At 56.0% G+C, this 21,309-nt stretch overlaps 3 protein-coding genes across 19 annotated transcripts in view; 2 read left to right on the top strand and 1 right to left on the bottom strand.

Annotated features, from left to right (window-relative positions):
* Window positions 1–9,700, top strand: part of THRAP3 (thyroid hormone receptor associated protein 3) — a 33,857-nt gene extending 24,157 nt beyond the window's left edge. For 6 of the 7 annotated variants that reach the window (XM_087761196.1, XM_087761201.1, XM_087761200.1 and 3 more), the window contains 8 exons: window positions 126–866; window positions 1,798–1,970; window positions 2,407–2,518; window positions 2,754–2,838; window positions 5,211–5,395; window positions 6,002–6,194; window positions 6,841–6,990; window positions 8,155–9,700. In XM_087761196.1, the coding sequence (XP_087617322.1) occupies window positions 126–866; window positions 1,798–1,970; window positions 2,407–2,518; window positions 2,754–2,838; window positions 5,211–5,395; window positions 6,002–6,194; window positions 6,841–6,990; window positions 8,155–8,376 (1,861 nt within the window). In that variant the 3' untranslated portion in view covers window positions 8,377–9,700. The remainder of the gene's footprint in view (window positions 1–125; window positions 867–1,797; window positions 1,971–2,406; window positions 2,519–2,753; window positions 2,839–5,210; window positions 5,396–6,001; window positions 6,195–6,840; window positions 6,991–8,154) is intronic. The other variant, XM_087761203.1, reaches the window with a different exon arrangement.
* A 140-nt stretch (window positions 9,701–9,840) lies between these two features.
* On the top strand, window positions 9,841–16,172 carry MNMIP1 (manchette microtubule inner protein 1). Of its 9 annotated transcripts, none has more exons than XM_087761205.1 (11): window positions 9,841–10,116; window positions 12,471–12,546; window positions 12,683–12,737; window positions 12,860–12,960; window positions 13,030–13,414; window positions 13,514–13,612; window positions 14,713–14,754; window positions 14,952–15,063; window positions 15,223–15,675; window positions 15,762–15,825; window positions 15,903–16,172. In XM_087761205.1, exons 2-11 carry the CDS (start codon window positions 12,514–12,516, stop codon window positions 15,939–15,941), a joined length of 1,383 nt encoding a protein of 460 aa, XP_087617331.1. In that variant the 5' UTR covers window positions 9,841–10,116; window positions 12,471–12,513; the 3' UTR covers window positions 15,942–16,172. The 9 variants fall into 9 exon arrangements, with proteins under 9 accessions (XP_087617331.1, XP_087617330.1, XP_087617337.1 ...); XM_087761204.1 differs by having other exon boundaries at window positions 9,841–11,234; XM_087761211.1 differs by having other exon boundaries at window positions 9,841–12,546; window positions 13,030–13,128; window positions 13,300–13,414; window positions 15,903–16,167.
* An 894-nt stretch (window positions 16,173–17,066) lies between these two features.
* On the bottom strand, window positions 17,067–21,112 carry EVA1B (eva-1 homolog B). Of its 3 annotated transcripts, none has more exons than XM_087761216.1 (3): window positions 20,305–21,112; window positions 18,047–18,166; window positions 17,067–17,938 (listed from the first exon to the last, which is right to left on the bottom strand). In XM_087761216.1, the coding sequence occupies exons 1-3, from the start codon at window positions 20,372–20,374 to the stop codon at window positions 17,532–17,534; spliced, it is 597 nt and encodes a 198-aa protein (XP_087617342.1). In that variant the 5' UTR covers window positions 20,375–21,112; the 3' UTR covers window positions 17,067–17,531. The 3 variants fall into 3 exon arrangements, with proteins under 3 accessions (XP_087617342.1, XP_087617341.1, XP_087617340.1); XM_087761215.1 differs by having other exon boundaries at window positions 18,047–18,163; window positions 20,270–20,399; XM_087761214.1 differs by lacking the exon at window positions 20,305–21,112 and adding an exon at window positions 18,284–19,943 and having other exon boundaries at window positions 18,047–18,163.
* Between the last annotated feature and the right edge of the window lie 197 nt (window positions 21,113–21,309).

The raw sequence follows: 21,309 nt of genomic DNA, 5'->3' as shown, positions 1-21,309 counted from the left end.
GCCTAGAGACAGCTTTCTGTATATGCATAGCTTGTGTTCTCTAAAATTTGCCTGCTTTCAACTGAAGTATAACCTCTTCGATTTTTTTAATAAGAGAACTACTGTAACGTCTCTTTTACGAACAGGTATCTGGAAGAGCAGAAGACTGAGAATGGGAAAGACAAAGAACAGAAAGTAACAAATGTTGAAAAAGAAAAAACTAAAGAAAAAGGGAATTTCTCTGAGTTGGGATCAACAGATGGAAAGGCAAAATCTGAAACCTATGCATCCAAAGCCGACTCCGAGAAGGGATACCGTGGCAGCCAGTCGCCCAAGCGCTACAAGTTCCGGGACGACTTTGACAAGCTAAAGGTCCCGGAGTTCCATAAGGAAGGTCATTATGGCAAAGAGGAAACAGACGAGCAGGAAAAGAAAGACAAGGCAAAGGGCCGAAAAGATTCGGAATTTGATGATGAGCCCAAATTTATGCCTAAAGTCGTAGCAACTTCAAGTAAAAGTCAAGAAGAGGATAGGCCAGGAAAATGGGAAGGTGTGGTGTTCTTGCCACCTGGAAAAGAGAAGCAAAGGAAACCTGATGAAATGGAGGAGGAAAGCTATTCTGAAAGAGCAAAAAAAGAAGAGAGACCAGCATCCAAGAGAGCTGAACCAGGTCACAGGGGGTTTGTTCCTGAAAAGAATTTCAGAGTGACCACTTACAAATCAAGCCAGGAAAAAAGTTCTTCCCCCCCACCAAGGAAGGCTTCTGAGGTAAAGGAGAAACCAGGCACCAAAGTAGAGGGGCTAGCTCCTGGCAAATCCTCTTTTTCCATTACACGGGAGGCCCAGGTCAATATTCGAATGGATTCCTTTGATGAAGATCTTGCACGGTAAGTATTTGCTATTTTTTTGAGAAGTCTAAATAGTGATCTTTTTCCTGTTTCTCTTCCCGAGATCCTCATATGCTTGCCAAGTGTGAGGAAGGCTAAATAATATCACATCACAATTTTTATTTTTTGGAGATGGAGATTAATTTTTTTTCTGGCATTATAATACTTGTGTGACCCTTTTTTTTTTTGGTGGGAGGTTAGAGGGGTTACCGGTTTGCAGATGGTGAAAGTATAACATGAAGGTTAAATGACTTTTTCTAATCTTTTCTACGACTAGATGTAAGATTAGTTCAGCATATAAATGCATGTGCATCAGGTTCCACACTACACCAGGCTCTGGAAAGAGGTACTCAGTGGCTTCTTGCTGCTGGAAGCTTAGTGGTACGGTAAAGTTACAGTGCTGCTTAAATGATATTTGATTCTCTGGAGTGTGTTTAACTACTCTTATTCTCAACATTGCGTTACTGAAACTCTAGGAAGCTCTGAAAGCCACTTCAGCATTGCTTCAAGAAATCTTAAGACAGTAAAAAGGTATTCCAGAAAATAAATTTGTACAGCAATAGCCCATAAGCATTAATATGCTCTGTGGGATGTTAAGAGGTTAATCTAGAATTTCGGAACAGTAGCAAAAGACCACAGCCAACTAGTGGTGTAAGAACGGGCTTGTGTTTCACAGGATGTCAGGGTTTAACACCCACACAGCCCTCCAAATACAGAATAACAAGTGATCTGAATTATTACAGTAACCTAGATCCGTGTATTTGAGAGATGCTTAAATCAGTGTCCTGCTCATGCTATTGAATGTTCTTGGGTGCCTTCATAATACTACATAAAAAAGTGCAGTCACCTTCCAACTTCTGAAACATTAATCACCTTAAACTCCTTCCCTTTACCCTGTTCTTCTATTTCACGTGGTCTGTTCTCTTTGTAGTCCAAGTGGCATATTGGCTCAGGAACGCAAGCTGTCTCGTGACCTTGTGCACAGCAACAAAAAAGAGCAAGAATTTCGTTCGATTTTCCATCATATTCAGTCTGCTCAGTCTCAGCGAAGTCCTTCTGAACTGTTTGCTCAACATATAGTGACTATAGTCCATCATGTAAGAGGTAGGTTGGAAGTCCACATATCCTCAGATGAAGGTTCACTCCTCCTTTGCCGAAATAATTGGGTTTCATGCACTCTAGTTAATGCTGAAAGAGTTGTTTTCCAGCAGATATGCCATAAATGAGAATAGCAGCCTAATCATGAGTATTCTTTATTTATGTAAATGACTCTTCTTCTGGAAAGGCAGAAGAGGCATTCTTGTTTTTACCGGAGCAATAGTCAGAGAGGCTGTGACTTAGAATTTGTGTATTCTAGTGAATAAATAGTTAATGTCAAGATTGAAACTGAAATTTGTCAGCAGCATTAGTTAGTCCTCATCACCAGTGTGCTTCTCGTGTCCTGCACGTGAATTTGACCAAGCTCTGTGACTGATGTGCTTTGTCTTTTTACAAAAAATGGTGTTAATACTTTGGCATTGTTTACTCAAACCCCCAACAGAGCATCACTTTGGGTCTTCAGGAATGACACTGAATGAACGCTTTACCAAATATCTAAAGAAAGGAATGGAACAAGATGCAGCTAAAAACAAAAAGAGCCCTGAAATCCACAGGTTGGTGCCATTAGACACTGTCTAACATTTCAGGGGTATTTCAGATTTCCTTCTCTTAAACTCTGGAATAATTCTGGAATAATTTAAGTATTTAACTAGCTTCAGCGAAAAAGAAAAATCTGGGGAGTTTTAAGTACCTTTGGAAATATCAGTCCGCTTTAAATGACATTTAATCTGAAAACTTCCAATTCTTCTTATGAGCAAGATTATATCTGTGTACTTTCTTTACTTTTAGGAGGATAGATATATCTCCCAGTACTTTTAGAAAACATGGATTCTCTCAAGAGGAAACGAAAAGTTCCAGAGATCCTGGCTTCAAGGTGAACTGTTACTCTGATTAGTTTAATTCAACAAAATGAGTGCATTGGGCATGAACTTAACAGTGATGTTTTTGTTTAAATTACTCTCTACTTAAGTTTGTGTTTTTCTTTTAAGGATGGGCATAATTCTAAAAATGAACTACAAAGGGTTAATTTTTATTAAAAATGTATCAACAACCTTTGTGAAGTGGTTAGACTATGGTAAATGACCCCAAAGTCAATTGAGGTGAGCTTGAGAAAAAAGAGAGGATTTTTGGAACAAGTGCCCATGATGAGAGAAGAGACTTTTTGTGATATTTTTCTGCTTGTAAGTATTATTAAATCAATTGTATACATGCAATATTTCCAACCATGTTTTCAAAAAGACATGCATGTCAAAAAGAGGAAAGTAAAACTAAATACTTATCTAAACCAAATACACTATTAAGCAGATTATAAATTTTGTTCTAACAACTTACTGTACCGTTTCTGTTGATTGCTGTTACTTTAACATTCCGCACTTGTTTTAGTAGATCCAGACCATTTGGAATTTAGTGTATTAGCTTTTCTGAGTAGATGAATGTTAAGCCATTGCACTCACTGTAAACAATCATAAAAATGGCTTAACGTAAAAATGTTTGGGATTTTAACCTTTGTTTATTCACCTTCATACATATTTACGTTGAACGTTGAAGAGATTTTAAACAGTCCTGCTGAAACCTTACTTGTTTCATATTTGTTTTCGATTTTTTCCAAACACACTTGTGGCTTGACATGGACGATGGTGAGATGGATTTGATGGGCCTGAACTCTGAGCATCAGCTTGGCAGAGTGTGTTATAAACGTGGTTTCCAAACAGCTCGCCAGCCTTCCGTGAAACAGACGTGCCCTCCCAAACCCAAATAGGTGTTTGCTGTACCACATAAGGGAGCTGCTGCCGATTTTGTCACTTATCTGTCATCCATCGTGTTGGGAGCAGTTTTATTCTCAGAGTAGAAATTAAAGCTCTTTGCCTGGGGAAAGTAGAAGAGCAAAATACCAAAACAAAACGCCTGCTCTCACTCCTGCGTTATTTGACATATTTATTTAAACAAAAAAGTGTTTAGAAACTCATGTAAGTAAAAAATTTAATAGCTAGAGAATTACTAATCCTTTTGTATTTAATTCAAGACGATTAATATGATGTATGTTGCGTATCAAGTCATGCAGTTCCCAGGATAGTATTGTGTAAATAAAGTAGCACAGCCACGGAGGCTGTATGTTGTCGCTAGCAGCATCGTGTACAGGCTTCCCGCAGATGTACTGCTACTCAGTTAAATGTTTGTCAGAACCACAGCCACTGTCAGTTTGCTGCTCCTGTGTGTGCAGTCAGCAGAATCTCATCCAGGTACCACTGGTTTTAAAGTCTACACAGGTAACACAACTTCTCGTTTTCCAAAGAAACCATCTTAATCCATTATTTAAGCAGCAATTTAAATTCTCCAACTCAAAGCAAGCATTACCAGATTTTTTTTTTTTAATAACAATGTTAAAAAAAAAAAAAAAAGGCTAGTTGTTGAGTGTTTTTTTCATACAGCTGGTTGGTTTTTGCTTTGTGAAACACCAGGGCTGGCTTGCATTAGCAGACGTGCTAGGGTTACGTGGAGAAACGCGTACTTCCGTCTGTGGTGACTTCTCGGCATCTTTCACATGGTGCCTTCCAGTCGAGGGGGAAGGAGTGCTACAGGTGACGTCTGCCACAGAGTAAATCTTCTTGACAGACGTATTAAAGGCTACGTATTAGTGGGATGTTGGCGTTCTCCCAGATGCACTTGGTTGCTGCATTTCAGTGGCCTCTGTCTCTTACCACTTTGATCAGTAATCACTGTCTTAGGTATCTCCAAGCAGCAAACAGCTTTTGCTTCTGCTGAACTACTGTTTCCAGACCTGGTGATTAAAATTCCTTCCACCCTGCTAGATGATGTCTGTCAGCAGGATAGTGAGCATGCTGCTGTTCAGTGACAAACATCCACGGGCTCTTAGACATTTTTGACATGCTGTAGTTCTGATACATAATCAGTTGGATTGGATTTCCAAGTTGTTCTCATCTCTCACTGGCTGTGGTGTACACTAAGTGTCAGCTTCTGTGTTTCTCCCTCCCCTATTACCAGGCTATTCTAATGCTGTTTAAAAGAGGAGAATACAAGTTAAAAAGTAGTAGGAAAACTGAAGTCTGACAAATAAAAACTTATTTTAATAGCGCATTATTTTACATCTTAAAATGGATTATTGATTAGTATTCAGATAAACTCCTGTTCTCCAGAAGTCTGTGCAGTCAGTAGCAAAGTAATGGTGCTGAACTAGTGCACTGTAAACCTTGGTATTAAACTCTCCCCTCTTCCCTGCATTTGTAGGCTGAAGGGAAATATAAGGACGACCCTGTTGACCTGCGCCTTGATATTGAACGCCGTAAAAAACATAAGGAAAGAGATCTTAAACGCGATAAATCCAGAGAATCGGTGGACTCGAGAGATTCAAGTCACTCAAGGGAAAGATCAACTGAGAAAACGGAGAAAAGTCACAAAGGCTCAAAGAAAAAGTATGTAGGAAACCTAACAGCCATTTCCTTCTGCCTTTCATATTTCTGCTATTAAGGTTGGAGACGACATCGTGTACATACAGTTGTACACCTTTTGACATAAGCTCCTCCAGTGGCCTGAATTATTCCTCTGCGTGTCGTCTTGATATCATTATCTCTATCTGAAACACTAAATAATTGTTAAAGGTAAATGAGAAGGCTCCATGTGTCAGAATGGGTGAGTCACTTTTCCTTCTTGTTCCTGTTGTGTTCTAGAGAACAGCCATGTTTAAATTACTTTGCTTTAATGTTAATTTAATTCTTTTCTGTTAGGTTAATTTTCCTTTTGACTAAAACTCTGTAGGTGCATGCTTATCCCATAGTAGATGGTGTAAAAACCTTAGAAGCAACAAGTTCCTTCTGGAGAAGACTTGGGACCTGTGTTAGATCTGCCTGTTGTAGCTGATGCTGAGCTCTTACTATGGCTTCTCCTTTTCGTAGTGGGAAAAGGAGAGCATTGCGTTGATAGGGGAGTGATAAAGAAATGGTTCTCTAGCAAAGGAGTCACGACTGTGTTATTAACCCTGTTGGTGTCCCCCTCACCTCCGTTTCCTATCACTGAAACAGGAAACACCGAAGGGTGCGTGAGAGATCCAGGTCCAGTTCGTCATCTTCGCGGTCCTCTCATTCAGTCAAAGCGGAGGAATATCCCGAGGAGACTGAGGAGAGGGAGGAAAGCACCACCGGCTTTGACAAATCCCGACTTGGGACTAAAGAATTCACTGGCCCAAATGAGAGGGGAAGAGCTAGAGGGACCTTTGTAAGTGTTCTCCACCCCCACTGCCCTGAGTATCAATTCCCAAAGCGGTCAAAAAGTGGCCATTGTGTATTGCCCTTCTGCGGTTAAAGCATACTGTAAAGGAGAACCCCACAGACATTGTCTGCTTGTGGATGCTGAGCCAGGTCTGGAGCACAAACCAGGGTGCTGAGAATATGCTCTGGGCAGTTGAACTCAAGATGCATGGAGCAGAATCAAGCCTGCAAGTTTTTGTGCATTAATAATCGCTGAGCAACCCCAACGGGCAGCATGATGTGCATCAGTCAGTTTGGGTTAGGCTACCAAAGTGACTCCTCTGGTCATAACCACGCTTATCGTTTGCAGTTCTTATGCCTTAGCTACACAGATGTCTTATCTGCACGTTGTATTTGTCAGGTGCTTTCTCTTGGGTGCTCTGGAAATGCCTCTACATGATCTTAAACAGCTTTATAGAAACTGTGATGCACTGTGTGATCAGATGAGGTAGAAAACCCTAAAATGTACTCTTATTTTCATGATCGGTTAAAGGTGTTCTTGGATGTTTAGAGAAGTGACGTTGTATCTCTTGGTAGCCCTGGAAGCTGTCTGGGGGTGGGAGGGCACCGCCACCGCAACCATTTTATTTTTCTTCCGTGTCTTGCTGTTGCAGCAGTTCAGAGCAAGAGGGAGAGGATGGGGCAGAGGCAACTTTTCAGGCAACAATAACAGCAACAGCGGTGGCAACAACGACTTCCAGAAGCGAAACAGAGATGAGGAGTGGGATCCAGAGTACACACCTAAGAGCAAGAAGTACTACTTGGTATGTGTCTGAAGTACTGAAACTTATATACACACCAGGTGTATCTGGTCTTAAATGCTATAGAGGTGAAAGTGCCAGCTGTCATTAAACTATCTAAGCCACCAGGTTAAGGCTTCATGTGACACTTCTTCGCAAGAAGCTTCTGGCTCATGGCTAAAGAGAACTTGTTTTTGTCATTGTAGAGTGGTTTGCCATTAGGTGAAATCCTAAAGGCCAGGTAAAGAGCACGTGTTTTCACAGTGTTGTGGAAAATGCAGCTTAAATCTCTTAGTCTGTGGTGCAGATGGCCTACATTTCTTGGTTCTTCTGTCCCCATAAAGTGTCAACCTTCCTGGATGGGTTAGTACTGTTCCTTTTTATTTCTGGTGATAGCAGTCTGCCATACTAACAGGCATTAATCTAGGAGAATCCTGTCTGACTGTGCTCTTTGAAAAAGGGGCCGTTTTAAACACTCTAATGCATTTTTTTTTTTTCTCTTCCTGGTTTGGGGTACTTGAGATCCCTCATCTCCTCATTAAATAATGCAGTATTGCAGTCTTGTACCTCATACAAGAAAGCCTTCGTTTTATTACTGCATTTTTCTCTGATCTTGTTGAAGGCAGAGTTGTAATTTTTTGGGATATCCAGTCTCTACACTGCACTTTAAGTACAGAAATGGATCAGTTTGAGCCCAGTGACGTGGTCCATGTCAGCTTGTACCAACCTTAGCTCACGCAAAGCCTTCCTGAAAGCGGCACGTATTATTAAGCTCCCTGAGTACCCAGCAATAAGGACTGAAGCTGCTGAAAGTAGTTTGGTTGGCAAGAAAATAAAGGGGAAATGTGTAGAAGATCTAAATCATGGAGTTGCAGAACTAGCAACAGTACTCCAGGCCTAGACACTTGTCCCCTGCCCACCCCTAAACAATCTATAGAGACCTTTATGTCAGCAAGGAGAGGCTGCCGTGCACAAAGAGCCTGTGTAGCGATTGTGCGTTCCTCCCTTCATCTGCTGTTTTTCTTCCCCCAAACAAGCTGGTATTTCTCTTTAGATGGCAGTATTCACTGTGGCATAAACACAGCAGTCTGGTTTGTGCTGCAGGGTTGCGTATCGCAAGCCAGAGTTTTCCTGCTCTTATATCGAGCAGTCTGTTTTAACTGGTGTCATTGGCTTCCTCCTGCGCAGCACGACGACCGGGAGGGCGAAGGTGCGGACAAGTGGGTGAACAGAGGCCGTGGTCGGGGTGCTTTCCCCCGAGGAAGAGGTCGCTTCATGTTCCGAAAGTCAAGCACCAGCCCCAAGTGGGCTCATGACAAATTCAGTGGAGAAGAAGGAGAAATCGAAGATGACGAAAGCGGAACAGAAAACAGAGAGGAAAAGGACACCTTACAGACGACAGCTGAATAGCCGCGGTGTCTGCGTGTTTCCGAGAGCCCTGGCAGGAGGGAAGGGCTTCAGCACAACACTCGTGCTGGAGACTGTCAGGGCGATCCCGAAGTGCTGAGCAGAGCCCCGGCGTGGAGCTCTGAAACAATCCCGAAGTTAACTGCATTTCCAGAGTTCAGCCTCCCTCAGTGTGGACTAGAACTGATCAATCATTTACGCTTGGATCCACTCGTGGAGTATATCTTCCCAAAGACTTACCTTCTGGACTGACTAAGGTCAAGTACTGGGTGAGATCCTAGATTTTCTCTCGTCTGTGACCTTATAGAATGGTCGGTTATTTTTTTGGTAACAGGCTTTGAAGACAACGTGGATTTCGGTTTGTGCCCATCTTAACCCAGTAGTCTTGACATTTTTGTTTCTCTTTTATAATTTGAAATAGTAAAGGTTGGGATTAACTTGCCAGTTCAAATTTTTCTCCCTTATTGTGTATTCAATTTTTTTAAATTCATACTCTGCTTATTTTAGGCCTTTGCGTATGTAGTAACATCAATTAAACGATAATTTTGGAAACTATTTTTGGTTCTTATAAATAAGAAAACAATGAAGCATGTGAATAAACATCTAAATGTTAACTTGTTGGGACCAAACTGCTATGATTTTTTTTTTTAACAAAACCCTTTTTTTTATGTAACAGTTGAGTTTAGGGCCTTTTAAAAACAATTGTTTTCCTTTTATGTTGAAAGTTAACAAAATTAGCATGGTTAAAAAAAAAAAAAAAAGACACCCTACTTTTCACCACTGTTTGTGTCCGTTGTTAGGCCTGGTGTGTGCTGGAGTCCCAAACTGCTTGTAGGCATTTTGTGTATCCTCTTTGCAGCTGGTTGTGAACTTGAGTGCTCTTTCCAAGGTAACATAGTTTTCTAAGAAACTTCAGAATTCTACTAGGTTAAAAATATAAAAGGAGATGAGAATTTTTCAATATTTTTTATTAATCTTTTTATAAAAACAAAAGGCAAATCCCTCCTGTGCTGGTTAAGGACGGCCGTTACGATGTATTTCTTTTTATCTTCTACTTAAAATCTTCTGAAGAAGTTTGCAAATCGTTCTCTGGCTGAGTCAGCGAGCCCTCTGAGCAGGGGAGGCATGTCCATGCACCGACGGCGAGTGTGCACGTGCTGTAAAGACGCCGCTCTCCCTCTCCTCCCCATCTCTGCCTTCCCTTCCCCAGGATTGCTGTGCTGTTTCCCCGCACACACCAACTAGAGTTTGGTTTGTTTTGACTTGAACAGTTCCTGTTTAGCAAAGCCCTGAAGTTTGTTTATGCAAATAAAATACAATAAAATAAGTAGTAGGTGTAACTCTGCTTTGTTTTGTGTCCTGAGTCGGGGGCTCCTGTCACCAGACGCTCGCCTTCTGAATTAATTGGTGCGGCCAGAAGAACCCAATGCCTGTGGCCAGCTCCAGGGCGGAGCTGCAGGAGAGGTGCTGGGAAGGGAAGCTTTAAAACGCGACGGACCTGGAAGGGAGGTCGGACCAGACAGCGGTCATGACAGAGGAAGCTCAACCTGGTGCCTGTGGGGCTGGCCCCGCTGTTAACTGCTTGCAACCGCTGTTTTTTACTCTCCTGGTGCAGCACACACGAGGTTCCCGTTTGACACGGCTCTTCAGGTGGGGAACCCTGCACTTGGAAGTGAGCGTGCAGGAGCGGAGTCCTGCCGTTCCCCCCCAGGGGCCGGCACCGCAGGGCGGAGCGCTCTTGAGGTAGGTCATTGCCGATGCAAGAACCAGGCAGCGCGTGGGTATTTGTTTTACCGCTAGCCTGACGTGCTCTCTGAGTCGGTTGCTAAAAGCGCCTGCTGTTCTGTAAGCAGTTCATGGAGCTTTTAGCCCCTTTGTGCTAGCAGTTGCTGCGTGCGGGGTAGGGGTGACAGCCACAGGCCACGTTTCCCTGCCCTGCTGCCAGTAGGGAATGTGTGATCTGTGAACAGGAAAAACGTCTCCATCCGTGCTCTAAAACCAAACTCCTCGCTGAAGCTACGGCTCCAGGCAGCCCGGTTTTACACCAGCACTAAGCCCCAGTGCTTGTCAAGCGCAGCCGAGTAAGCTGGCCGTTGCATTTGCTGGTGCCAGGCAGTAAATGCTTTTCCATTGCTGCCACTTCCAAGGAAGGCTGCTCCTTGCTCTCTGACATCGGGGGGATGCTGGGTCTGCAGCCTTCGTGGTGAAGCATTCCTGGCTGCTGTTGGTTAATGGTGTTGGCTAACAGCGGTTGAGACAGTCATGTGGGTTAACGGTTGGCGTTTCCTTTCACGCTTGAAATTGAGCCCTTGAGCCAACTTGAGACAAAGGCTGCCCAGTGTTCCCGGCTCCTCAGCCTGAACGGCCAAACCCAGGGGAGAGCGTGCTTCCCACTCCCCAGCAGAAACCTCCGCTGCCCCGTCGGCCTCCTCTGCCCGGCGCTGATCCTCGGGCCCCCTCCCTGCTCGGTTCAGCATGGCCCAGTCAAACGCCTTTGGTCTAAAGGAATATTCGTGCTGTCAGCCTGGACCGAGCGCTGGCCAGGACCAGCCGGGGAGCCCTGGGGCCACTGATGACCCTCTGGCTGCTGCGCTCTGTGGAGGAGCTTCAGCGGCGCAGCCACACCAGCCCTGCGCGCTCGCGGTTTGTGGGTTTTGGCCCCTCTGTGGTTTAGGTTTCACTTCCCCCTCCACACCGAAGGCGACAGACGCACAGCGCGACCTGGGCAGCTTTGAGCTGCCGTCCAGGGCCGTGTGTGACTCCTGCCTTAGCGCTTCCCTCCCTCGATCGGCAGCCTGCGTCGGCCCTGGAGCTGAGCCCGCCTCGGCCCATTTCCCCTGCTGCCTGCACATGCAGCTCAGGTAGGGATGCACCGTGCGGGTGGTGCCGAGAGCTCAGCCCTGGCGCTGGGCACGGCTGTGCCGCATGGTGGCCTGCCTTCGGGTGTTGTCGTTGGGGCAGGGGGGCCTGGGGCTGCTCATGGCCACGCAGGAGCTCGGACTCTCTCCTCTCCTGGTAGCAAGGCGCCTCCTCGGCTGTCTGAGCAAGGCAGGAGTGGTCGCAGAGCCATGAATCCCCACCGCGCTCTTCAGTGGCAGCTGGGCTTGGCTGCTTCTGCTAAATCCACCATTTAACAGCGATAGCCCAAGCCAGCCTTTCCGAGCTGCCGCAAGCACGCGCACCTTCCTTGGCCAGTGGCTGCTGAGCTTGCTGGGAGGGTGCGAGTCAGCGCTCGGGCAGGAGAGAGGCCAGAGCGGTGTCCGTGCATCGGGTGGGATCACCCCAGAGGAGACCAAGCCCACGCAGGGCGAGTGGGTGCCCCTTTTTTCCCCTTAACGCTGCAGCCGCAGCCTTGGGTCTCCTCAGACGCCAGTGCCAGGCGGTGGCAGAACCAGCAGCCCCCGCAGCCCTGATGGCCTGGCTCCCATACGTTACCCCTACCACCCTCCCGCACGAATGCCGCCGAGCCTGCAGGCCCGGGTGGCAGCTCTGCCACAGGGGCTGGTCCTGCCGTGTCCAAGCTCACCCTGCTCCCGGACAGCCCAGCCCAGGTGGTTCCTGTGTGGCTGCTTGTGGGAATGTGGCTGTACCGAAGCCTGGTGGCAGCCTCCGGCACAGCCAGGCGGTGCCGGTGGAGGAGGGCATCGCTGCGGGTTTGCCTCCAGCCCCCGGTCCCTTCCTCTCCCCCAGCCTTTTCTTTCCAAGCGGCTGTTTCATGACTTCCTCCACTGTGGCTGCCATGCAGCGGCCGCAGCCTCCCGCAGCCCAGGCCCTTGTCCCCGGGCTGGGGTGGTGGTGGCAGGGGGCGAGCTGGGGGAAGCCAGGGCTGGGTGCAGGCACAGGGTGGCCCGTGAGGGAGCTGGCCTGGCCCCGGCGGCGCAGGGCTCCCTGCGCTGGTTGTGCCACGAGCAGGGCCATTGCGTGTGTCCCGTGGTGAAGCTCTGGGGCAGCGATGCTGCGGTGAGGCTGGCAGCTGCAGGTGCAGCTCCCCATGGGCACCCAGAGCCACGGACTGGCAGAGCCGAGCCCCGGGGCTGCGCTCCACACTGGCATTCAGGGCTCGACCATGGCAGGGAACCCTCTCCCCGCTCTTGCAGGTGCCCGCTGTGACAGCAAGGCTGAGACACCGCACTGAAGCAGATGCCCAAGCCCTTCCCAGTGCCGGAGGAGAAGGTGGGTGGGGGGCTCCGTGCCGGGGGCAGTGGGGGCTCAGGGGCCATGGGGCTCTGCAGGCCAGCAGGTGCTGCCTGAGCTGATCCCCAGCTTGGAGCCAGGACCCTCGTGCCCCACTGAGTCTCCTCTCCCGCAGGCAGAGCCGCGGCTGGCAGTGCAGCGCCCGGCACCCGTCCCGCCGCCACAGCTGGGTGAGTCACCCCATCCCCATGCTGTGAGCCAGGGCCGTGCCCTGGGGGGGCTCGCTTGGGGTGCTGGGGGGACCTGGGGAGGAGCCAGACCCTGCGAGCCCCGTCCTGCCCTTCCCACGCAGACCAGGAGCCGCAGCTCTGCCGGGCCCTGTTTGACTACGCGCCGGCACTGCCGGACGAGCTGCCGCTGCGGCGGGGAGATGTTGTCCAGGTCCTCAGCAAGGTGAGGGGACGTGGGGATGGGGGCGACCCCGAGGCTAGTCCCCGGCGCTGACACCTGCCCTGCCCACAGCGGACGGAGGTCGAAGGCTGGTGGGACGGGCAGTGCCGGCACCGGAGAGGGCTCTTCCCCAACAACTTCGTGGAGCTCCTGCCGGCACCGGTGCCCGCGGTGAGTGGGGGCCTGTGCTGGAGCTGCCCGTGCTGCCCCGCGGCTCATGCGGCCAAACCCTGCACCCTGGTGGGCTCCGCGAGGCCAAAGTCTGGCAACTGCGGGGCTGCACCATGCCAGCGGTCCCTGCCTGCGGTCCCAGCATCTTCACCCAGCCCTGCTCTCCCGCAGCTGAAGCTGGCGATGCCATCCCGGGATGCAGAGTCCAGTGAGTCCGGCTGTGGCGGCCATCCAGCCCTGGGGGCCTCGGTCTCCCGCCAGGACGACCGGGCGGCCCCGCGGCCAGGTGCGAGGTGGGTTGGGGCAGCTGGGGGGCCAGCCATGGGGCATGGGGACGCGGCGTGGACCGGCACCGAGGTGCTCTCTGCTTCGACTTCCTTCCCAGCACGGAGCCGATTTCCTCCGGTGTCACGTGCGCGTTGTGGGGCTGTGGCAGCCGGGGGAACCGTGCGGCATAGCCTTGTGGGCAGCCCCGCGCCGGCAGGTAGGATGGAGCCGCCGTGGCTCCGGGGGTCCTGTACCTGGGGACTGTCCTGGTGGCAGCACCTGTGTGGGGCAACGCTGCTCCTGGGCTGTGCCGGTGCTCCGGGAGCCAGGGGAGCTGCCGAGGAGGAGCAGGGCCTGGTGGGATACCGGGCGGCTCCGGGCACCACCAGCCCCATGCCACTGGAAGAGATGGGGCCTGGAGAGCAGGCCAGGCCCCCTTGTCCCCATCCTTGTCCCCACGGCCCTCGTGGCTGTGGCTGTGTCTTCAGGTGGATAAAACCCGCAGGCATTTTTGATGCCTGCAAGGCCGCCATGGCGAGGGCCATGCTGGTGGCGGCAGGGACCAGGCGGCAATCAGGGCTGCCGGCCCTCTGTGGGGACAGGGTGGCCTGCCACAGGGATGGGGGTGGTCCATGGGCACGTGCTAGTGGTCTGTAACCCGCTCTGCCGGGCAGCCTGTCTCAGTGGGACCCCGGGGCTCGGTGGCAGAGGGATGCTGCTGCACCGTAGGTGGCGGCAGGACGGCATCCTGCCCGTGCCGCGGTGCTGGTGCTCCGGGGGAGGTTTGCAGCCGCCTGCTCTGCCGCGTGCAGAGGAAGCGCCGACCGCAGCGAGGCTGGGTGCTGGGCTGGGTGCGGGGATGGGTGCAGGGTTAGGGTGCAGGGTTAGGGTGTAGGGCTGGCGGGAGGGGCGGCTGCCCCCAAACCAGCAGACAGGGCCTGGGGTTGGTGGGGCAGAGCTGCCATGGGGCTGGTCGGGTCCTGCCGAGCATTGCTGCTGGCCATGGCAGATGTGGGAGATGGTGCTGGCGGGAACCATGGGCCCAGGAGCACCGTGGGGATGTCTCCCACCGGTCCTGCCTGTGGGTGCCTCCTCCCAGCACCCCCTGTGCCCACCCCTGTCCCCACATGTGCCCCTGAGCCCAGGACCCCTGACAGGAGCAGGGTGTGGGGATGAGGGGGTCAGGGATGGGGTGGTCCCTGGAGCCAGTGTCCTAGCAGGGCGGGGGGGGGGTGTCCCACCCAGCCCAAATCCCTAAGAGAGGGGCCATAAAAAGGCCTCCGTGCCCAGCCCCTGACGAGCCCCTTTGCTCCCCAGCAGCCTGTAAGACAGCGAAGGACGAGGAGGGGGAGCACCCGGGTGAGTCCCTGGGCTGGGGCCATGGGAAGGAGGGAGAGACGGGGATGGGGACGTGCCTGGGGCAGGGCCCTGGGGCTGGGGCATGGCCGCGGCTGGGGCTCCCCGGCGGGAAGCGCTTCCTGCCCCGCTCTCGCTCGGTCGTGCTGCGCAGCGCTTGCTGTGCTGGTCCCAGCCCCGCTCCTGCCTCCTCTTCCCAGAGCTCCCGGCACCAGTGAGGATGGAGCCGGCCAAGCTCCCCCCGAGCAAGAGGATGGCTCCTGCCCCCCCCATCCCTGCCAAGGCCAAACCGGTCCCCGCACTGGCAAGCAAGTAAGACACATGTGGCCTTGCTGGGATGGCTACGACGGCCCCAGAGCACCAGGGTTGTGCTGATGTCTGTGCTTGGTAGCCAAAGGGGGGGCTGGTGTCTCCCCTACGAGGGCTGAGCACAGCCCAGCTGTGCCACTTTACCTGCTCTGCCATCCCTAGGCCTGGCGTCCCCCAGCCCTGCGCCTCGGCCGATGCGGAACGGGGCAGAGCCGGCGACCCAGGTGGGTGCTGGGTGCCAGCACCGGGCACTGCAGCCATCGCGGGGCCGTGCCCTGTGCCAACACCGGGCGCTGACACCCTCCTTTTGTCAGATGCTGATGGCTTCAATGCGGTGCCGGTCACCACGGCCAAGCTGAGCCACCCCACTGCTGACCGCCCCCGGGTCCCGGGCCAGCGGCCGCCCAGTCTCACCCTGGGGGTGCCCTGCGCGGGAGAGCAGCCCCGGGAGCCGCCCTGCATCCCTCTCCCTGGCGCGGGGCAGGTGCCTGGCCCACCATGGAGCACGGAGGTGCCGGCCACGCCACGGCCAGAGGAGAAGCTGGCCCTGGAGGACCTGAAGGCCGAGGTCCGGACCCTGCACATCCTCGTGGACCTGATGCGAGTCCAGCACCTGTGAGTGGGGACGGGGGGTCCCCAGCAGCTCCTGGCTGCTCCCCATCGGGTCTGGCCCCGGCTGAGCTGTGCCTGGTGCGTTGCAGGCGAGACCTGGAGGACATGCGGCTGGAGATCTGCCAGGAGCGGGCCAAGCGCCAGGCGCTGCAGGTGAGTCCTGGGGCAAGGGGCTACCCCCCATGCTGGGGTCCCCGCCACCCCCCCACGCTTACAGCCTCTCCCCACAGGCCGAGATCGATCGCGTGAGGAAGGTGCTGCCCTGCTAGCATGGCTGGGGGCTGCGGCCGCAGTGCCCACCCCTCTGCAACCCTGGGGGCGCAGGGCAGGCGGATGGCACGCGGTGCTGCGGGTACTGCCCGTGCTCTGCCATGTGTCCCCCGGCCCCGCTGCCCCCAGCCTGGGGGCACGAACGCCTGCCCTGCACCCGAGCACAGCTCCCTGCAGTGTATAGCTAGCCTCCAGGGGTACAGATATTGTTTAAAATAAACTATTTTTGGGTACAGAGTGCTGCTGGGCTGCGTGGGTGCTGCAGAGGGCAGAGCCCTGGGGCTCTGCTGTGGGCTGCCGTGTCCCTGCGGGGTTGGGCAGGGCTGGGCTGGTGCTTCCAGGCACAGGGGGGGGTCCCACCCTGGCACGGGGCGTCCCACCATGGCACAGGGGGTCCCACCATGGCACAGGGGGGTCCCACCAGGGCTGGCTTGCTGCAAAGCCCAGTGCAGAAGCCTGTGGTGCTCAGCCCCAGGTGCTGGGCACAGACGTGCCGGCCTCACGGGCAGGGCTGCAGACGCCACGAGGCGGTCCCTGGGGGGGGGGCTGAGTGTCCTCTGCCACCCCCTGTGCCTGGTCCTGGGCTGGGGTGCAGAGGAAGGTTCCGCAGCGCCTCCGCCTCCTCCTCCAGCCCCCGCATCATTTCCCAGCCCAGCCCCAGCGCATCCTGGCCTCCAGCCGCTGGCACGGGGCCTGGAGAACATCTGGAAAACATCTGGATCCTGCTGGTGCTGGGGACCAGCCTGGGAAGAAGCTATTTTTATAAAGCTGCCGGGGAGGGGGCTGGGGAGGGGGCAGTGGGGCCCCCACACCCCGCAAGGCTGGGCCAGTGCTGGGAGCGTGGGCAGGATGCGGCCCAGCCCTGCGGGGAGCAGCCCGCGTCCCCGGGGAGCACCCGCTGCCTGAGAGCCCAGCAGGGAAGCATCCGCCCCAGCCGCGCCGGGAGGGCGCTGGGTCAGGGCCAGGCGGTGCCGGAAAGGGCCCCGGCTAATTTTAGTGGGGCTGGGGGGAGGGAATTGGCCAGGGGAGGCGGCCGTGGCCGGACCCCCCCCAACACCACTTGTGCCGGCTGCTGCAGCCTTGGCCGCCCCGGCGCGCAGGGCCCCACCACGCTGGGCTCCAGGTAGTGTACAACAGCACCATGTTTCTGGGGCAGGACCCCACAGCTTACATGGCCATACAGCCCAACCGCGACCCATGGGGCTGGGCCTCCCTCCGGCACCGAGCCGATGGGGCCAGCACCCACAGCTGAGCCCAGCAAGGTCTGCCCTGTCCTTGTCCTTGTCCCCGCAGGGTCCTGGGGCTGCTGGGCTGGCGCCAGCAGTCGTACCAATGGCTCAAAGTGCATCGTGTCCCGCAGCAGCGGGGGTGAGTCTGTCCCCAGCGGTGCCTGTGGCACCGAGGTCCAGCTGGCAGCGGTGATGTGCTCCGGGGCAGCTCCTCCAACCTGGGGCAGTGAGCAGCACCCCGTCCTCCCGTCTCCTGGCCCCAGACCAGGTCCTAGCCAGCTCCCGGGGGTGGCACGTTGTTGGCTGCGCTACCAGGGGGAGCCGGGCACAGCGCCGGGGCAGCTGCCCCTGTGCCGGGGCTCAGTAGTAGTGGACACGGCCCAGGGTGCCGGTGCCCAGGATGTCCGGCTGCCCGTTGCGCCAGATCTCGCGAATGATGCGCTCGCGCTCCTCCAGCCGCTGCGCTCGCTCCAGCTCCTCCGCCGAGGCGAAGACGTTGACAGCCAGCACCCCGTCCCCGGGGCCATGGCTCTCCAGTGGGATCTCGGTCACTGGCAGCAGTGATTCAGATGCCGCACGGTCAACAGTGTCCTCCTCTTCCTCGTCCTCATCCTCGTCCTCCTCCTCGTCCTCGCTCAGGTCCCTCGGGCGGGGCAGGGGACGCACGAGGGGCTGGCAGGAGAGGCGCAGCACCAGCAGGCACAGGGTCAGCACCAGCCCAAAGCAGACACCCAGCACGAAATAGAGCCCGAAGCTCTCAGGGTTGGCTGCAGGGAGAGTAGAGGGGATGAGGGACTGGCCTGTGCCTGCCGCAGGGCCTGCGGTGGCCCCAGGGTCCCCCAGGATGTGTCCCTGCCGGTTCTGGGCAGGCTCACCTCGGATGTGTGCGTATGCAGCCATGCTGTTGCTCAGCAGCTCCATGTCCTGCCTGCGGCTCTCCATCCTGCACCCGGTCACACTCAGTGTCTCTGGGGACGGCACGTGCTCAGCATCTGTGGGACATGGGGGCTGAGCAAGGCGCTGCTGGGGGCTGGAGCCCCCCGGAGCCCCCATTCCCCTCTGGGGCCATTCCTGCATGCGACTGGGCCCCGAGCCGGAGCCAGGACTCGTACCCGGTCTGGGCTGCTCTGGCCTGGGCCAAGCCCCACCAGGTGCTGAACTGCAGCCATGCTGCTCCCGTTGCCCCTCCATCCTTCCTGCGGGACCAGGACGGATGCGGCTCCTCCAGGACACCGTCACGCAGATCTGCAGCACTGGGCCAGGCTTTCCATCCCGTGACCCAGCCATGGGCACAGGCCATGGGCCACGGGCCACGAGCCATGAGGCCGGGTCATGGGGCCAGGCTCGCTGCCGAGCAGGGCTGGGGTCCCAACACACCCCTGCAAGCTGGCCCATGCCGGCATGGCCACGCGGGAGCTGCTGCTGCCCATGCACACAGACGTGTGCTCCCCTCACAGCCCCTCCACGGCAGCGTTTCTTCCCCCTCCCCCCCCGCCCCCCCCCGTGCTGCTCCCAGCCCAGCTCCAGCCTCGGCTGTTTGCCGTGGGGGCAAGGACCGGGCCATGGTGCAAAGGCCACCAGGGAACACTGCTGAGCTGGGGCTGACCCTGAGGGCCCCCAGCTCCCACCACGGCCCTGGAGCAGGGCGGGTGAGGGGCAGGCGCTGGCCCTTCTGCAAGAGGAAACGCTGTGCGTGCCCTCCCAGCGGCGCGGCCATGGCTCCCACGGGAACCTGCCCTGGGAGCTGGGAGGGGATGTGGGCGCCCCATGCCATCACCTCCATGACACCCTGTGGGAATGGGGTGCTTGAGCTCCCACTGGGGTGCAGGGGCAAGCACCCACCTCCTCCTGCCCAGGGACCTGCATGAACCCAAGCAGCTGAGCTCCAGCTCTGGCAGCCCCTCGCTGCCCCCGCGATGCTGGTGTGGGGCCGGGTCCCCCTCAGCTGTGGGGTGCCGAAGCCCCCGAGTCGTGGGGCTGGGCGCAGGGCTGGGCAGCAGGCAGGGCGGGAGGTGATGCAGCGCCCAGCCCTGGCAGGGGATGAGCTTGTTTCCCAGAATTGGCTCCAAGGAGGGAGGAATGAGGAAAGAAATGCAGAAAATGTGACACATCAGCAGAACTGTCCCTGGACAGTCCAGTGCTGAGGGGCTGCTGCACGTCCCAGGGCTGGTCAGCCCCTCACGGTGGGACACCCTGAAACATGGCCAGTGGCGTCCCGAGGGGGGGGTCCCGGTGCCTTCCCCATGGAGCAGCCCCACTGCCGGCCCCTGCAAGGGGCCAGCTGGGAGCTGCACAGCCCCGTTGTGGGGCTGGAGGGGCAGAGCTCCGCCATGGGGCTCCAGGGTCCCCCGAAGCCCTGCTGGTGGCAGGGCTGCTGGCGAGGGCACTGCAGGGCTGGCTCCAGGGCCGCGGGGGTGCTCAGCACCCAGAGCTGGGCGTCTGTGGCTGTGGGCCATGGCAGGGAGGAGGTCTGGGGCTGTAGCAGGCACAGGGTGTGAGTGAACCTGGGGACAGGCGGAGGGAGCTGGGCCCTGGTGGGTGTTGGGTGCTGGGTGCTGGGCAGGAGAGTGCTGAGTCCCCACCGCCGGAGCCAGGGCTGCGCTGGACCCCTGGGGCACCAGAATGGGATCACCCTGAGATACGGGTGGGCTTGCGGGCACAGCCCCAGAGAACTCAGCCCCGCGTTCCCAAGCACCGAGCCCTGCATCCCCAAGCCCTGCATCCCCAAGCACCAAGCTGAGTCCCTAAGCACCCAGCCCCGAGTCCCCCAAGCACTCAGCCTTGCATCCTCAACCGCTGCGTCCCCGAGCCCTGAGCTCTGCATCCCCAAGCGCTGAGCCCTGCGCCCTCAAACCCTGCGTCCCCAAGCCCTCGTCCCTGCGTCCCCAAGCCCTGCGTCCCCAAGCCCTACGTCCCCAGGCACACCACCGCAGCACCTTGAGGAGGGGACGGCACAGAGCTGCGACCCCCCGCTGCGGCCCTTGGGGCTGGGCGGACGCAGGGTGCTGGGGTCCCTCGGGATATCCCATCCACCCCATGATCCCATGCAGCCCTGAGCCCCATGCTGGTGCCCGAGGGCTGGCAGGGATGGTACTCACCGGGGTGGCGGGTGGCCCCGGAGCGGGGCGGGAAGGCGAGTGGCGGCAGGAGCCCGCTGCACTTTGGCTGGAGAGAGGGAAGAGAGAGAAAGGTCTGTTTAGCATTAACGCTGCAGCAACAGGAAATAGTTTGGAGGCGGCTGGCGGTCAGCGCTCCCCGCCGGAGCCAATGGCAGCCCCGTCCCGACGCCGAGCGGGGCGCGGGGCCGGGGTTCGTCCCGCTCCCCCGGGACGCTGCGCTCGGCCCTGCTGCGGAGCCGCCCTGGAGCGGAGAGTGGGGCCGCGGGCGGCTTCAGGTCCCATCCAAGTCATGCCCAGTGCCCGTCTGGCAGGATCAGGCCTGGCCCTCCCTGGGCCCAGGCTGGGCTGGTGGTGCTGGACCCTGGCCGAGCACCCGGGGCTCGCGGGGCTGAGCCTGGGCCTTGGCTCAGCGAAGCCCCGCATGTTGTGCTGCAGGGACGGGTGTGCAGGGGCACCTGGGGCGGCCCCCAGCCCCGGGGAGGTGTGGGGCCAGGCAGTGTCCTGCTGTAGTCCTGGCTGCCCGCACCGGGGCCGCGCAGGGATCCGGCAGCCCAGGCCATGGGGCGGGGGTCCGCGGCACGTGCTGCTCTGGAGCAGGCAGGGCTTGACCTCCGGGACATGGGGCTCTGTGCTGTCCCCAGTGGCCCAGGGGACCGCTCTGGGCAGGACCAGGAGGGACAGGCTCTGCCAGGGCAGCCGGTTCAGCATGATGCAGGGCTTGGCAAGGGGAGCCAGGACCCCCCAGGGCAGGGCTGTGGGTCCCATGGGGTGCTCACAGGCACCCTGCTCCAGGCCCAGCACTGCTGCACCCTCCCCTGCTGCTCCCCCTGCACAGCAGCCCCACAGCCCCCCTGTCCCAGCCACCCCCATCCCCACGCTCCCCTCATCCCAGTCCCCAGCCCCCCCGCCCCCGCAGGGTTGCTGCGCGCCGGGCTCTCGGTATGAAGTTTTATTGCCGACATGCAGGAGTAGTTTCGATGTAGTACAAAAATAATGTCTTTATACAAATTTTTTTCCTC

Source organism: Nipponia nippon, unplaced genomic scaffold (genome assembly GCF_047370975.1).
Source record: "Nipponia nippon isolate SJK-2023a ecotype South Korea unplaced genomic scaffold, ASM4737097v1 scaffold_23, whole genome shotgun sequence".
In the NCBI taxonomy this organism is placed as follows: Eukaryota; Metazoa; Chordata; class Aves; order Pelecaniformes; family Threskiornithidae; genus Nipponia; species Nipponia nippon.
The sequence above is the reverse complement of the archived record's forward strand: the minus strand, read 5'-3'. Positions and strand labels throughout refer to the sequence as shown.